This window comes from Nymphalis io, chromosome 2, assembly GCF_905147045.1.
Source record: "Nymphalis io chromosome 2, ilAglIoxx1.1, whole genome shotgun sequence".
Taxonomy (NCBI): Eukaryota; Metazoa; Arthropoda; class Insecta; order Lepidoptera; family Nymphalidae; genus Nymphalis; species Nymphalis io.
This window is the reverse complement of record NC_065889.1, coordinates 7,919,572-7,937,152: the sequence shown is the minus strand read 5'-3', so window position 1 is coordinate 7,937,152 and position 17,581 is coordinate 7,919,572. Positions and strand designations below refer to the sequence as shown.

The 17,581-nt window shown below is 35.2% G+C and overlaps 1 protein-coding gene across 2 annotated transcripts in view; it reads right to left on the bottom strand.

Moving 5' to 3' along the window:
- Nucleotides 1-1,039: 1,039 nt before the first annotated feature.
- Nucleotides 1,040-17,581, bottom strand: part of LOC126778664 (uncharacterized) — a 39,228-nt gene continuing 22,686 nt past the window's right edge. Inside the window, exons 3-11 of one of the 2 annotated variants that reach the window (XM_050502310.1) lie at nt 9,775-9,956; nt 8,760-8,855; nt 8,179-8,287; nt 6,022-6,155; nt 5,551-5,745; nt 4,840-4,980; nt 4,263-4,408; nt 3,253-3,435; nt 1,040-2,712 (exon numbers count right to left, since the gene is read on the bottom strand). In XM_050502310.1, coding sequence (XP_050358267.1) covers nt 2,641-2,712; nt 3,253-3,435; nt 4,263-4,408; nt 4,840-4,980; nt 5,551-5,745; nt 6,022-6,155; nt 8,179-8,287; nt 8,760-8,855; nt 9,775-9,956 — 1,258 coding nt within the window. In that variant the 3' untranslated portion in view covers nt 1,040-2,640. Of the gene's footprint in view, nt 2,715-3,252; nt 3,436-4,262; nt 4,409-4,839; nt 4,981-5,550; nt 5,746-6,021; nt 6,156-8,178; nt 8,288-8,759; nt 8,856-9,774; nt 9,957-17,581 lie in introns of both variants that reach the window. The other variant, XM_050502311.1, reaches the window with a different exon arrangement.

Here is a 17,581-nt window from a genome sequence, read left to right as displayed (position 1 = left end):
CGCTCATGATAACTGTTTTCTGTTGGTCTAAGTTGGATTTATTTTTGATTTTATATTAGCTTTAAAATAAACAGATGTTGGATGATTCCGCGATATAAATCTGCATTTGCTAAATCTTTACCTTTACTATAAACAATCCGACACGCCCGGAAAGAGTTCAGGCGCAGGACCAACGACTTTACGTGCTTTCCGAGGCACGGGAGTGTATATGCTTCCAACTTCCAGACTCCGGGCTGCTACTGAGAATTTTCTGACAGAAAACCCAATAACTTTTTATTAGCCCGACCTGGGAATTGAACCCAAGACCTCCGGGTCTGCGGCCTTATATCAAGCCACTAGACCAAACTGGTTCCTTAGTGAGAATGGAAATAACTTCTTTTTTGATGTCTTCGTGTCGTTTTTGACAGCTAAAAGGCCGCCTTTTGTTCCAACTACATATTGTGGTGGTCAATAAAGTTTTAAATAAAATGGAGCTGAAGGTAGTTTGCGGCTGAAGGTCTGGCCTTGAGACACAGGTTTTTCCTTTACATCCTGCACGTCGGTGCAATCGGGAGGGGTTTACAAACCCCCTGTACCACTCCCTCACGCGGAAATCTATGGTTAACGAGATATTCATGATTAAAGCTTAATCACCTGCGAACTATCATTTTAGACTTAAATAGTGTCGAATTAAGAGGGACTCCTCCCCCTTAATAGGGGGTCTAAAGATTTTTTATTTAATTAAGTTCAAGCCTTTCTAAACGCACTGCTTAAATGAGACAACTGACAGCAGACTTAACTTAAAGACTAACGCGTTGCAAACACAAAAGTAAAAAGAACCCTTTCAATAATAACTATTTTCGATGCTAACTTTAGTTGCTTAATAAGTAACTAGAGTAGGTCTACTGATTTTAGTTTGCAGTTTAGTCGTTAAAGATATAAGAGATTCTAAAGAAATAAATAAAAGACACATCATATATATTTTATACCAACAAGTATACATATTATCGTATAATATGAACCAAAAATAAAGATTAAACTTTACAAATGAAACAAAAAATAGCTTTTTATCATTTTATTTTGAAGTTTATATAATTTTATACAATAAGTTTATATTAGCTTAAGATTATTGTAAAAAAATCTGGAATGTAATGAGTATATAATACTACAAGAGATGAACTACTGGTCCTACAAACTATACACATTATAATGTGGGAAAATACTATGCAACAATTTACAGTCAAACAAACACATGCAAGACTTCGAAACGGCAGTGTGTTTAGAAGTAATATTTATTGTTTAAAATTAGACAGTATTAAATTAAAATGCTATAACAGCCTTTACAAAATTTCAATGGAGGACTTTCATTATAAAGATAATAATTATACATAATATAATTCAGTCGTTTAAATTAATTTAAAGATTTACAAAATTCGATTATTATTATTATTATATAAAAGTAGTTTTCCTCTAGAAACGACCAACTGCGTGATAGCTTAAGTGTTGTAATATATTAAAGTTTATATATTCTTTAAGATTTTCTAGTGTATATTTATATTACCGTTAAATTAAAAGGACCGTTAGGATGGAATCAATTAAGACAGATTGTTAACGGTTGAAAAATTGTTAACCGATTCAATTTACAATAAAACGTACATAATATCGACAGTCTATAATCTAATCAGGTTAAGTTAGGTCAGTGTGTTTATGCATCAGAGCGTCACGGTAGCATGTGAAAGCGATACCGTGGCGCTCCTCGTCAAGACGGAAAGGGTACCGCTGGTTTTTTAGTGGGTATTCCGATGTTCGGGGCGCACTCGGCGCCTTAGACACCGGCGAGCCCCACATACCCCCCCATTGTTCCCGTGGGGGAAACGCGTAACGCGTTTTTCCATCGATAAAAAAAGGTAAGTGTGTTTATAATTTAACTGAAATTGATCCGTTGTATAAAAAAAACAATATGCGTCGTACATAAATTTTCGACAGTTTACAATCTGGCTAGATTTGTTTTATTATTATAAGCGGACGGTGCTTAAAATTATCCGGTAACATAGATTATATTTTTAAATATAGAACAACGACTTCACACACTGCTGTCTATTCTACGTATCGATTATCACAGACCTCAAAACCGTCACGTTTTTTTTTTAAATTTTGGACATTATATAAGAAATTAAATTAAAAATTAACGATACTAGGAAATACGAAATGGACAGAAAAACTTATTAAATTAATACTCATTTTCTTTACGATAGTAAAATTATGCATAAACATAAATAAAATAAATAAAATACAACCAAACATTTAAATATTAATTGTCATGTTTGCAATTTCCCTTTGGCACAAGAAAGAGAAAGAGAATGGAAAGTAGTTCGTAAGTATGAGAGAAGAAGATACTGAGATCTTAGAAAACTGTATACAGATTTCAAGTCAATTTACATAACTAACTAAAAATACAATTAATGTGATCAAAAAGTTTCTATAACTAATATCTACTCACAGTCTTCATACTATTGGCGGCACAGATGTTCATTATGAAAACCACGCAACGTACTCTTGTCCAGTGTCACACACTATCACTATTTTATACACATTTCATAACTGCCTCGTTTCTTTACAGAGCTGTGCACGAGTCTGGGACGAAGTCTTCGCCGCGGTGTTTCACACGAGCGCCGTCAGACTTCCCGAACGAGAATTTTTGCTCTCCTCCGATTCAATCGTCTTCGATTTTTCCTGAAAACACATAAACATATTAAATAATTTTAACGAGTCGGTTAGCGTGGTTGGTGGATGGACCCAGGACAGATATTTGTGTGCATGTTCATGTCTGTTTGTCCTGAGTCTGGGTGTAATTATCTATATAAGTATGTATTTACAAAAGATAAATAGTATATGTAGTATATCAGTTGTCTGGTTTCCATAGGGCAAGCTCTGTACAAGCTTAATTTGGGATCGGATGGCCGTCTGTGAAAAATGTCCCAGGATATTATTATTATTATATTAAATAACATTTCGTTAATGGAATAGAATTAAAACGAATTTCACAAGTACTTTTGAATCGTCAAGCGCTCCCACCGGTTCGGAACGTATACTCTACCGAGAAGAACCGACGACGACAAGAAACTTGGTAGTTACTCTTTTTTTTTTTAAACTAACGTATTCAGATGTATGGCGGATCTAATTTGACTATATTTTTATTTCGTGTCGTCACGAAGAATGATGCTGTGTCAATTGCAATCGGACAAGGGACAAGAGTGAGTCAGTACGCAGTACCTCCCGTGCGAGCGCGGCGTGCGGCTGCGGGTGCGCGGGCGGCGGCAGCGGCAGCGCGAGGCGCAGCGCGGTCCAGAAGGCGCGCTCGTGCACGTGTCGCCACGCCACGAGCCGCGTGCGCCGCAGCACCTCCACCAGGCTCTCCCCCGCGTCCTTCGCCTCGCGCTTCAGCTTTGGCAGATCCTGCTCATAACATGATCCATCATTTATTTATTTAATATAAATGAGCCTACAAATCTTAAGTGTATCAATACATTTAAAAAAAAATTTGTAAATCTACTTACTGGCCACGAAAGCCTTCAATAAAAATGTAAGAAAGAAAAAATCGACGGGAAGGCCAACTTAGAGAGAAAATTATTGACACGCTTGCTTATTTAACGACTCGACATTGAGAGTTAAACGAATACTAAACTATTATATAAATGAGAGTATCAGTCGTACGATTAAAAAATTCGTACTGGATAAATAGATGCATTTCGATTGTTCTCTTTCTGTTGTTTTTGGCGGTCGAGAATAGAAGTCAAAACATTGTCTAATTTTTACAACTCCTGTTTATTAGCAACTTATGTTAAGTGACAATAATAGTTACATATCTTAATTTATCACTATAATAAATTATCATATATTAAAATGAATTCCTAAATAAAAGTGTAAAATAAATATATAAAGATTTCTAAATTGAAGTAACTTCATAGTTTCATCAATTTTACTAATACATACTTATGTATTAAATGCAATATTATAGATAAAGATATATTAATCAAAGACAACAAATCACACGGAATATGAAACTTTCTTAAGATTTGTTTATCTGTACTCCATTTACCATTATAATATTTTCTTGGTAAGAACGATCGAAATAAATATATAAGAAGCTTCCAATTTATTCTAACTTTTTTAAGATATCCAAGAAACCTTATAACATTTTATCTTGTGCTAGAAAGAAGAAAATACATAGAAAATGCCTTGCAATTGAAATTCAACGAATCTTAATAATTATTAGAACAAACCTGCAGCAGAACGACGACAGGGGGCACTGGTAGGGCTCGCAATTGTCTCAGCGCAGTGAGCAGCTGCTGCGGAGTGTACTGAGCGGGAGAGAGCACCGCCACCAGCGAGCGGCCACGGGTCACCTCGCCGACCAGCTCACTGTACCCTGAGGATGAAATCATTTAAAATGTATAAGTTGCATGTTATTCTTTTAGTAAAGACTATATTTTGTATAAATATATATATATTGTAATATATCATATATTGTATTGCGTATATATATATATGTGAAATTCAGTACGTCTTAACCTCGTTCTATCCAAAACGCGAAGCTGCACGCACTATTATATTATATTATTGATAGCATGTTACCGATTTTCATGTATTGTTATAAAATCTATGCTTTTCCATTTTTTTTAAATTTTCTCGAAAGCCGTTCGTTCGTCGCTTTCTTGGAACCGTACTGATATTATTTGCGACTTCCTTTGTTAATCTCTGTACAGTTTGCAAAGTAATGCCGTCGTGTCGCACTACGTGCATATCGTACACTATAAGATGTTGGCTAATCTCAGTTATGCCGTGTAGTGCGATACTTACAGTGGTCGGGCTGCGTGGACAGCGTGACGGCGTGCACGCGGTACTTGTACTTGATGGCCAGCGTGGGCAGCAGCGCACCGCGCACCAGCTCGCCGTCCACCGCCGTCCAGCTCACCACCACGTCGAACTCCTTCTCTAGCACTGACAACAATACACACGGTTGCATTACGAATTCAAGTAGTGAAACGTATCAAGCTTTTCTTTGACTTGTAGATTTTTAAACTTTGGTGTAAATCGACGCCACCGATTCTGCTGTACATAATCTCTAAGCTGATACGACCTGATGGTAACAAAAATATTTTCATCTATTACTCTTGCTTAAAAAGGGCGGCAACAGGCAAGTCTGTGAGTTATATCAGTTTGGAATAGGAGATTGTGATCGGCGAAATCGGCAACACTGTCGACCAAATCCTTAAATTATCACAAGGTTTATTGAAAATTACTTATCGGAAAAACAGATCATAGATAGAAGACGGAGACATATTGTTTTTAGTAAGTGATTTACTTTAATTCTGAGGTGGGCCAAAAGGAGTCTTGAGCGAGCTCGACCCATCTGCCTCCGCCCCCCCTAAGTGAGCAGACAAAATAGAGACAACGTTAATTCTGTGAAGAGCATCGAGGAAGTCGGGATCTACAGCTCTACTATCAATCTCTAGCATGTGTCAGACCACGTGTGCGGTGTGCGGTGTGCGGTGTGCGTGTGTGCGGTACCTCTGGCGCGGTGCGCGGCGGTGGCGGCGCGCGCGCGGGCGTGTCGCGCGGCGAGCAGCAGGCGCGGCGTGCAGCGGCGGTGGCACGCCAGCACCGACAGCAGCAGCAGCGCGCCCGCCGCGCCGCCCAGCGCCAGCGCGCGCCACGGGACCTCCGCGCCGCCGCACCACGGCGCCTCGCCCGTCGCGGAGCTGTCTGCGCGCGCACACCAAACAATATGTTGGTCAATATTTCATTAAAATATTTAGTAAAACTCGTTTGGGAAGACTGATCCGAAGTGACAAATACGTTAAATTTTTCAAACTTAAAAACTCAAATTGAGAGAAATTAACGATAATTAAAAAAAATACAAAACATAGGGTTGTTTAAAATTAAATCTATTTGTAGTATAGTTTATGATAAAATATTAAGCAAATTCGAAGGCAAAATTACGTAAAAGATTTGATAATATATTTTTTTATATTTCCTTACGTTTGTAATGCACGGTGACGTAGTTTCTAGAGACGACGTCATTACTGTGCACGACGCACACGTACGTGCCGTAGTCCTGCGCGGACACCCGCTTTATGCTGAGGTAGGAACCGATTATGTCTTTCACGTCCTCTCTGAAAATATAATAACTCTTTAGTTCATTTTTTTTTAATTAAGTGTCTAAGTTACTTATAAACATTTCGCATAGTTTAACACTGATTTACCACATTATCATTGATTTGACATCAAAGAGAAGACACAGTATTGTTTAACTAAACAGACTTTAAATAACATTTATATATAATTGAAAAGGTATAAAATCAAATATAACCTTTTTATGACATTACAATTAATTAGTTGCATATCAATTTAGGAAATCCTGTCAACAATTCTAATTCCAAGGTTTTCTTTTACTTTAAAAATGAAATGATCAAATAATACACTCGTTCTTTGCCGTTACATGTCTTTGACACGTTTTATATATTAATTAAATTGTCATTTTATATTTGTATATTATCTATTAATTATTTTCAACTTATCACGGGAAAAATGTAATGTAGCTAATGTTTGTCAATCTTATATCCAAAAAATTTTATTTAATACACTAAAGTTCATTAACAGATAACAAACCAAAAACTTCGGTTGACAAATAGAAAACTAAATTATTAATAGGCACTAAACTGTTATATCGTTGCCTATTTATATACACATAGATACAAATAATAAAAACGCTAAACTTTATTAATCAATCGTTTTAAAACCATGTCAATCCTTCAAAACAACCCTTTGAACTGAATCTGCACTCACCCGTTTTATCCAATCAATCATTGCGGAACATACTTGACTTGTCAGTGACGTAACAGTTAAAACTTTTTATACATTAAATAATAATTAGTGGACTATTGGCAAATCTTATTAATTACATAAATAAAAAATTCTATTTTCTGTATACGTAATTGACCGGATAATTGTAAAAAAACCGCCTGTATACGATTAATTAATTTTAATTAACGTCTGAATCCAAATGACAGATCGAATATGCTCGAAATTATTAGTTTTTTTTTTTTCATATATCCGGTTCGATGTCGTATTATATATAAAACTTCAAAAATAGTGGCATAAAATAATTTAGTAATTTATTTCGTCCAGATATAAAACATGCCTACAATATTTCGTGTTAAATTTAAATAAACCATAATTCACTATGTCTGTCTAATACGCGGAAAATCTAATTCTGACTTTGCAGAAGTGAATCAAGTAATTTTGCTAATGGAAACAAGCCGTAATCAACTTGACGGAGATGACATTACGTGCAGTGCACGTGTTACCGCTGTATTTTCAGACGATCAAAAATTATAGGGAATATATTATAATTGAGTTTTTCCTCAACTATTAATATTTATTATGTTCAAATTATACGACTATTATAAATGCGAGAGTAACGCTGTTTGTCTGTTACGCTTTCGCGGCTAAACCACTAAACCGATTTTTATAAAATTTAGTATGAAGCAAGCTTACTGGTGGTAGAGCTTTGTGCAAGCTCGTCTGGGTAGGTACCACCCACTCATCAGATATTTTACCGCAAAACGGCCGTACTTGATATTGTTGTGTTCCGGTTTTAAGGGTGAGTGAGCCAGCGTAATTACAGGCACAAGAGACATAACATCTTAGTTCCCAAGGTTGGTGGTGCATTGATGATGTAAGCGATGGTTAACATTTCTTACAATGCCAAAGTCTAAGAGCGTTGGTGACCACTTACCATCAGGTGGCCCATATGCTCGTCCGCCTTCCTATTCTAAAAAAAAGGCTTGAATACCAAGGACACATTGGCTTATTTTTTTTACTTTATACCTGCCTCCCTTCCCTAACAGGTGGGTGAAGTCGCGAGTAAATACCAGTATTTAATCTATTTAATACAGCGCCGTGTTTCTGGCAGAGTAGAATGAGACAACCCACCTCAACTAAGGATTTTTTATCTATATAAAAGCAAATAAATAGACAGTAAGTGACTCAAATCTGGGGAAAGGTCTCCTTTCCTCTCGACGAGACGGTTAAGAGAACCACCACAATGGTTCAATGCAAAATGGACCACCCGGAGATATGATATACTTTTCGTATATAGAATATGAAATTCTTAAATAAGAGTATGACACATACCTTGTAGTTTTGATCTCGTTCTGTGTAAGTAAAAGCTCGCCTTCTGTACCATTTGCCCACACCTTCCACCAACGAAGGTCGCTTCTAGCATCCGCCAGGTACGATCGACCTAAAATTAGTGAATAGTTTAGAAAAACTAACAGAAATAAAAAATAAAATCAAATCGTTATGTTGTCTTTGAAAAACCTTGCGTATATCATAAATTTTAAAAAATGTCGATTTTTCGAATGGTTAGTCAAATTTAACGGAAAGAAGGACACAGAAGTAGAGAAGTTCGAAGTCGCGGGAAAGAGCTATAACTTAATTAATTAAACTATTAAGATGGCATTTTTTTGTTTGTATTGAATATCTAAATGAACAATACAATGAAATAATTACATATATTAGATAAAATAATACACGCCCACGTAGTCTATTTCGCCACTTTAATTGGTAACGTAATGAGTAGCTGCTAAAAATACAGCCGGCTAATTTCTACGAAAACTGCTGGCAACATTCGTGAGCGGATGAGTGTCAATTAAAAAGGGTCAGAGATGTGTTATTAATATTTTATTTCGGCGATTGTAAAAGTGAAAACTCACCGATCAGCGCTTCGCAGAAAAGCCGGAGTTCGGTCCCTTCCTCCACCCACTGGTCCTTCGAAATAAACATTGTTTTCGGCGCATCCGTTGGTTTTTCTGTGAAAACACGTTCATTTAAAGCGCTTCAAGCGTATATTTCGTTCATATTTTTACAAACAAAAACGAGAATTTATTTACGATAAACAGTAACAGTAACAGCCTGTTAATGTCCCACTGCTGGGCTAAGGCCTCCTCTCCCTTTTGAGGAGAAGGTTTGGAGCTTATTCCACCACGCTGCTCCAATGCGGGTTGGTAGAATACACATGTGGCAGAATTTCAATGAAATTAGACACATGCAGGTTTCCTCACGATGTTTTCCTTCACCGTTAAGCACGAGATGAATTATAAACACAAATTAAGCACATGAAAATTCAGTGGTGCTTGCCCGGGTTTGAACCCACGATCATCGGTTAAGATTCACGCGTTCTTACCACTAGGCCATCTCGGCTTGTATTTACGATAAAAATGGTTATTAAATATTGTCTCTCTGGTTCGAGTGAAAGCGTTAAAATGTAACTTTCCTTAATTTAGATTTCAATGTAACGTTGAGAAAGAATTAAAACGATTTACTTTCTAAATACTTTAGTATAATAATTTTCAGTTAAAATTGCAATGAAAATCATCAGAACCGGCCAGACATCACTGAGTCATCGTGTGCTTAATTTGTCTCTATAATCATATAATGTTTGGCGGTAAAATTCTAGCGCATTTCTATCACCAACCACACTGAAGTAGCGTCTTGTAGACTCGAAACCTTAGAGCAGATCAAGACTTTGTCCAGCGATGGGAAACTTAAAGGTTGTTATTCTAAACGTTCACTTAAAATGAAAACACTGTGAAATATCTTGCATTTGTGGAAATAAATTCTGGCTCATATCCACCCAGCTCAAGCTGACAGACATTCATCTTTAATAAGATAGAAAGTCTTTGTACAGTCGTGGTCGTACATTTACTGACTGTCATTATAAATACTCACCTAAGATATCTAATCTGACTGTATGCGTCTCGCTGTGCGTCTCATTGCTGAGGCGGCAGGTATAGTTTCCGGAGTCAGCGCGGGCGGCGCGTCTCGTGTACAGCGTCTGATTCGCCGCTTCAGGATACAGGATTAAGTTGGACACACCCGCAGACCAAGGATACGCTACACCATCTTTAAACCTGAACGAATAAAAGAAAGTAATGAAAATGGTGATATTTTACAATAAATCAAAGGAAATTAAGAATATCGCCGTGAAAATCGAAAAATATCTTTTAAAACTTTTCCTAAATATAACAATTCTTAATCGTAGACTGACTGACTTGGACCTTTTTGACAAGCTGTAAGCGAAGATAACTGGCACACAACATTCAATCAATGAATAATTCATAAAATAAAAAAAGTCAATTGATTAGAGTGCAATTCAAATTTAGATTGCGATGCTGTCTGGAAATAAAAAAAAGCTAATCAAAACGATATAAAAGATACGGCAAAGGCACGGACAACACGTCTGTGGAGACCGTACGTAATGTTATCGAGATAGTAAATATTTCAATTGATAGAGGAGAAACTGAGTGTAAGACAAATATAAAATATACATAGACTTTTTAAATTGTTCAATTATCGTTCATTGCATCTGATTTCAGCAAATCAATGAACGCTACACACAGATTTATTATATTACATACAATTTAAAAAAGAAGTATAACTATTTATAATACGTTCTTTTATATGTCACGACGGCAAATTTATTTTCTCTTGAATAATTATAGAGAATAAAATAAAACTACATAAATATTTAATTACTTTTTGTAACAATTTATACACAAAAAATTCAACTTGGCTCATATCTCATATAGTATATTATTTTTAGTGTACATTTATGGTAAATATTTTAATGTTATATTTGTTTTTATTATTTATAATCTTAATAAAATAAAGATAAAATGAGTTCACTTTGCATATCATGATTTTATTGATTCTGCCATGTTAAAATTATAATTACTGTATAATTAAAACTAAGATGTAATCTTCGTTGCGAAATCAAAAGAATCGATATAGACTAAAAACAAAACAAAAAAAAAAAGATTTCACAATTTATTTATACTACATACGTTTAGGAATTATTTACAATTTAATTTATAATTCCTGATTAAAAATCGACAAATACAGATTCCACGCTTTGACTTATCTGTCAATGTTTTTCTAATATCCGTGTCAAATGTATAACTTGGAAAATTTAGAAGTGCGTGTTTTTTATGATTATGAGGATACTGTGTCGAAAACACATGTATATTTTTTATCTGTCCGTTAATGTATTATCACAGAACTAAAAGAAGTAAGCAGTAGTTTGTTACAGTTTACTCTTAAAATCATCAACATATACATAAAAAACTGCACAGTGATTACGTGAATAATTTTTAATTCAAACGGTGCCATGGTCATGATTCCATGCTAAAAATCCCCAGCCATCGAAGGGTTTATAGAAAGGTTAATAGTAACTGTTGTAAATAAAAGCTAACTATATTTAATCTGTGATCATAAACGATTTATTAAAAAAATATAGTAGTAGTTAGGTACTGTTTCTTTAGTAATAACTTAGCTTTTAATAAATAAATTTGTGATTTTCCTTATTTACTGTTCCAATATTTGCTATTTTATTTTTATTTTACAGGAATTTTGTCATAATATTGACAGGTGTATTGTAGTACAGTTAAGTACTGACAAAAAACACTGTAGCAATATTGGTCACTAATTAATATTTGAGACTTGTATTTATATTTATCGACTTTTAAGCAATTTACGCAACACACGTAATCAAAAGTTTACCTTTTATAGTGACTCATTCGCAATGTCCAACTTTTTGCCAATATACGTCATCCCTGAACGAGAAGGTTGCTAGGCGGCGCGCACGCAATAAGAATTGAAATCGTGGGAGCATTTGTAACGATAACACATGTGGATGATGACATACGTATTATGTGCTTCTAATTTTATACGTTTATCTTTTTTTTTTTTTTTTATAGAATAGGAAGGCGGACGAGCATATGGGCCACCTGATGCTAAGTGGTCACCAAACGCCCTTAGACATTGGCATTGTAAGAAATGTTAACCATCACTTACATCACCAATGCGCCACCAACCTTGGGAACTAAGATGTTATGTCCCTTGTGCCTGTAATTACACTGGCTCACTCACCCTTCAAACCGGAATACAACAATACCAAGTACTGCTGTTTTGCGGTAGAATATCTGATGAGTGGGTGGTACCTACCCAGACGAGCTTGCACAAAGCTCTACCACCAGTAATCAATCAATCGAACCTAGAAGGTTAGCGCTGATACATGTTCCTCGAATTTTATAAATTTAAGCGATCTTTTTACATTTGATGTAATCACAATATAGGTACAGATGTTATCGCATTATCACGTCAGTTGTATTCTGTGTATAAACAATTTACATTAATTCAGATAAAGATCGTAGAGATTATAGATAAAAATGTTTAAAACAAACTTTGTAAAACAAAGTTAACAATCAGGAAGCCAAGTGGATTCTGATTCCGGGCGGTCGCGGACAGCAATGGTGGCGGGAAGAGGCCGGTTGCGTCGCGGGTCGCAGCTGGTGGCGCAATGCATTTGCAGCTGCCGATTGTCAGCTATTCCGAGAAATGGGTATTACATTATTAAACTCTCGCAAGTGGGAAAATCGTTATTCTAAGGCTTCAAATGACATTCACGCGACGTCAAATCTCACCACGAGCGAGTACCTCTAGGAAAACGGCGAAGGCTAAATATTTAGATTCCCATAATTCTGATAGTCATACCAGCTGTAAACTGTTCACAGAACGAAGCTCGCACAAACAAAACGTCACAAGAGGCGAACGATTCCCGCAAACAGTAAAATTTTGCGGTAGCCGTTTTTGAATCGTTTGAAAGTAAAACAAACATTTGTTCGATGTTTCATCGCAAGGCCGCGTGGGGATCGTTTCCGAGAATCGGCGCCGGAGCGCAACCTGGTGTATATCCATTAGGTAGATTCACCGGTAATATCCGCTTGTTCGCGAAGATAACTTGCGTGTATAACTGTACCGTGAAACATTATCTTGGAACATTTTAAAGCTGATGGAACTTTCAAATCGCTCTACATATTGCTTGCTCCCATTACGCGAAACACGTACATAGTTTACTTTACAATATGCTTCCAAGAAAAAGTATTTAAAAGTGTGCGTATGTTTACAGAACTCGGTCCCTGGGAGAACGTTGCTAATATTTATATCTTTTATGACAATGATTCATGGATCGTTCATACAAAACATTACAAAATCCAATTATAATTGTTAGACTTAATATAATGTCTAATAAGTAACGAATTTATTGTGAAATGATTTTGACAAATATAATACGAGTTATCTTGTAAAGTAATACGTAACCATTCAACATAACTGTGTGTCACTTACTGGCAATTATTTTTCCACAAGAGCGAAGATTCGAAGAAAAATTATTGAAACGAGTTGTGTTGCACGCACGCGGTTTTGCCAACGGAAATCCATAACATTGTAACAGAGTAAAGGGGAAAAAAGAATAAAAAGTCGAATGCAGACGGAGTGCGGTGCACTTTGTAGGCTCCGCTCCGCTGTTTTTTGTATCTCGGTGCAAATGTTCATGACGTGAGACGTCTCCAGTAACTCGAGGGCAATTATTTTGAAATTAGTCTGTCAGTGTATGATTTTTTTTCGTTATATTTTGTGGGAAAAGGAATATAATCTGTGTAACAGAGTAAATTAGCTTAATTATATTTGCGATTATTTCAAGAGTGGTTTGTAAAAACGTTCTGTATTTTTATTATGACGTTAGAACACCATGAAAAGTCTAACGTGTATTAATGATTAAGATTTAAGTTTAATAACATAGAAAAACCTTTTTGAACATTTAAATGTTAATAGTATAATAATAGTTTAACGGTAGAAGGGCTTGCTGGCAACTCTAAAGGTCGCCCTGACCCCTTGGCCTATTGTCGACACTGTCGTACGCACTCTCAGAACATTATTTACATTTCAAATACAGTTAGATGGGGATACTCTATGCCTACAATTTTGAATAACTTTCCTAGCGGCTTATTCATATTAAAATAAATCCTTCAAGATCCTTCGAAAACGAACAAAATCACTTTTCTGACACAAAATGAATAATACAAAAAGGAACAAAAATAAAAAAATACTCAGAGATGAGGTCATTGCGTCTCGTCCGGCCATGCATCTTGCGAATATTTCCGAAAGGCGAACCGGTCTTTGACCCGAGTGTCGGATTGCAGTCAGGATCCAGCCACAAATCATTCGTGCATCCAACACCGCACAATGGATACTTATATATAACACGAACACAAAACACAACCTATGTGTGTATTTACACATACATACGCATGATAGGTTTTGTTTTATCCCATCTTATATTTCGAACAGTATCTCCATCGGAACGCCACGAGGCCTCAGACCAACGTAAACTAGACATAGCATCGAGACGAAGAGCTGTTGGGGCCGACATAAAGAACCGATAAATAATATATTTTCACACAAAGTTTGAACGTCAACAAAATTAAATGTTTTAAATTTATGAGAAAATGGATACGTGCCTGTTCAACTTAACATTTTATTATGTTGTTTGATGAATAACGGAAACGACGCAACGTATTGAACGCTTCAATTTTAATATATATACAGATCATACAAAGAATAATAGCGATGCCTGTTCTTTGGAATTACTAATATTCCTATTGAGTGTAAAACTTGTGTTAGAAGTGGGAACGACAATAGCTCCAGGGGTGATGATCGAACGTGCGACTTTTAAATCAGCGCTTAATCCATGGCGTTTAAAATCTTAAAGCACTATTTAGTTTTCACCGGTTCCATTTTTAAATATAAATAGCCTATTCCAACCACAAGAGAAATAAACCCAAATAACTCTTTTGCCTAAAGTGATAATGTATTTGCAGTTTTTATTTTTGTTTTACTTTCAATTTTAATTCAATTTAATTCAATTTGTTATTTTCTTTTTTTGTGTATTAGCTTTAAAAGGAAACTTGATTGATTTGTGATTTTTGTTTTATATTACAGTGTTTTTAAAATTGTTTGTTTCCCAAAAAAAAAAAAAACAAGCAACTTTGACACCGACATCAATTGACGCGATATCATTGGTCGAGATCTTGAATAATCTATGATATTAATTATGGATTCGCGTAAAAATTGCGTTTTGAATGCCGGCGAATTTGTTATCGAAAATTTGGTAAGTAAAAGTGGATATAAGTAATTAAATGGAATAGAGTTATGTTTATAAATAGCGCAAGTGTGTGAGTACGATGAAATTTTGTCACATGTATATCCATTATCCTATTGAAGAAGCGTCTGCAATAAGCTTTTTACCATTTTACCGGTAGTGGGATATCAATATTTATATTTAAAATCACCGTATCAAAAAAATTTAAATAACGTTTTAATGACTGAATATATAAACAACATTCATGATAATAAAACGTACATTTGAAGGAACTTAATAATTATGTTAAAGAATAACACACTGACATGAACATTCTACACAGAAGGCTACCATAAGGAAAGATTTTTGATGACGGGGAATGAAGTTTTTATGAAAATATTTCATTTTTGAAGAAAGTGCTATAAAAATTGGTATACAGCAATTCTGATATCATGCGAGCGAAGGCGCGAGTAAAACGCTAGAATACTATAAATATAACAATATTTGAAATATTACCGTTATATTATATACTTTTAATATATGCTAAGAGGGTTATGAAATAACTTGCAATTAAGTTAATACGCATATTTTATTTTAAAATATAACCTTTTACTTATTAATTAAAATAATCAGAGTTATCTCAATACATTCGACGTTACATATTTTTGTAACGAAACTCGTTTCATATAGGATATAATTATCTTTATTTACTTAAAAAAAAATGCTAAGCGACTTTTAGACATTAACTTCCCGTCACTTATTTAAAATTTCATTCAAAAAGTTAGTTTTTAATTTGATTACATTCGAGAGGATATATAAAGTCGAAACTTTACATTTTTAATATTCCAAGTATATCCTGATTATAAATGCGAAAGTTAGTTTGTTCGTTTGTTACGCTTTAATGTCTTAACTACTCAATATATCACAAGTAGTCAATAAAAGATAAAACGTATAATTTTCCGTAATGATAGATGACTTTATAAAGAAATACCATCTATTTCAGCAAACACGCAAATTTAGAAATAATAGGATACAATTATTTTAAGCCCCTACTTTTCCGAGTGGCCTGACATTCAAACGATGATTTAACGTCAGGGTTTTCCAAATCATGTTTACACAATCAAAACAAGTAATATAATAGTTTAAAGCATAACATTTATAAAGTAATTCTTATTCATCACATGTAAATAGATTTTAAATAAAAACTCAAGACATTTCTTATCTGGCCAATAAAATTTACATAACTAATTTGAAAGACAAATTCTTAAAACTACACATATGATAATCACATAAATACTGAATTTATAAACCGCCATACAATTAAACGGTTAAACTAAATAGGATGTGGTTTTTATTACCCGGCTACGGTGATATCAAATGGAGAATTATGTTTTATACAAGAAAATAAACTTACAAGGGGAATTACGAAACTTCAATAATATTCGTAATTGGGACTAAAATAACTACAAATTGTTTGACGTCATATTAAGCACTCAACATGAAGGTCTCAAGCAAATCACTTTTTATACTATCATATATATGGTTAGCCGAGATGGCCCAGTGGTAAGAACGCGTGAATCTTAACCGATGATCGTGGGTTCGAACCTGGGCAAGCACCACTGAATTTTCATGTGCTTAATTTGTGATTGTAATTCATCTCGTGCTATACGGTGAAGGAAAACATCGTGAGGAAACTTGCATGTGTCTAATTTCATTGAAATTCTGCCACATGTGAATTCCACCAACCCGCATTGGAGTAGTGTGGTGGAATACTTGGGGCTTACCCATACCTTCTCAAAAAGGGAGAGGAGGCTTTAACCCAGCAGTGTGACATTCACACGCTGTTACTGATATATATGGGTAAATATATTCTTTGAACCGATTCCGGATACGACGGCCAAACTCAACTATACTATATATATAGGCTGTAACTTTAAATGAATAGAAATCTGATTACAATTTAACATTTCATTTACATGTCAAAGCGTTTATTAAATATGAAGTTTCTTTAATAGGGCTTCATATATGGTTACTTAATGGCTTGTTGTTTGATACGTAATCATAATATGCAATCACTTGCAATTTGAATCCTGGAAAAGAGTCACCAATATGGTATGTACATGTGTTGTTTCTTGTCATTATTGCTGATGCATCGTTTCGTTTAATCAGATTCTGTGTTTTTATTGTAGAAGTAATGCCGTACGAATATCCCAATGGACAATGTACCACAGCTGGGCAGGCATAAGTGGAGAATGTTTGAGGTTCCAGCTCGCTTGAGTGCGATTTGTTGCCTCCTGTGGCAGATTTCTATCTGACGCTTGTAGACTTTCTCTCAATATGTTTCTTCGCCGAGAATATGAACAACGTTAAACACGTGAAGAGCCATTGGTATCTGCCCGGATTTGAAAACGCGATCTTCGGTTAAGATTCTCGTTCGTGAGATTTCCTTAGTTTTTTTATTTTATACTGTATTTCATACACATACATATCATTAATCGGAAATAAATAGAATTCTTCGACAGGCAGGTGACGAAATTAACAAAATCGCTAATAAAGGCT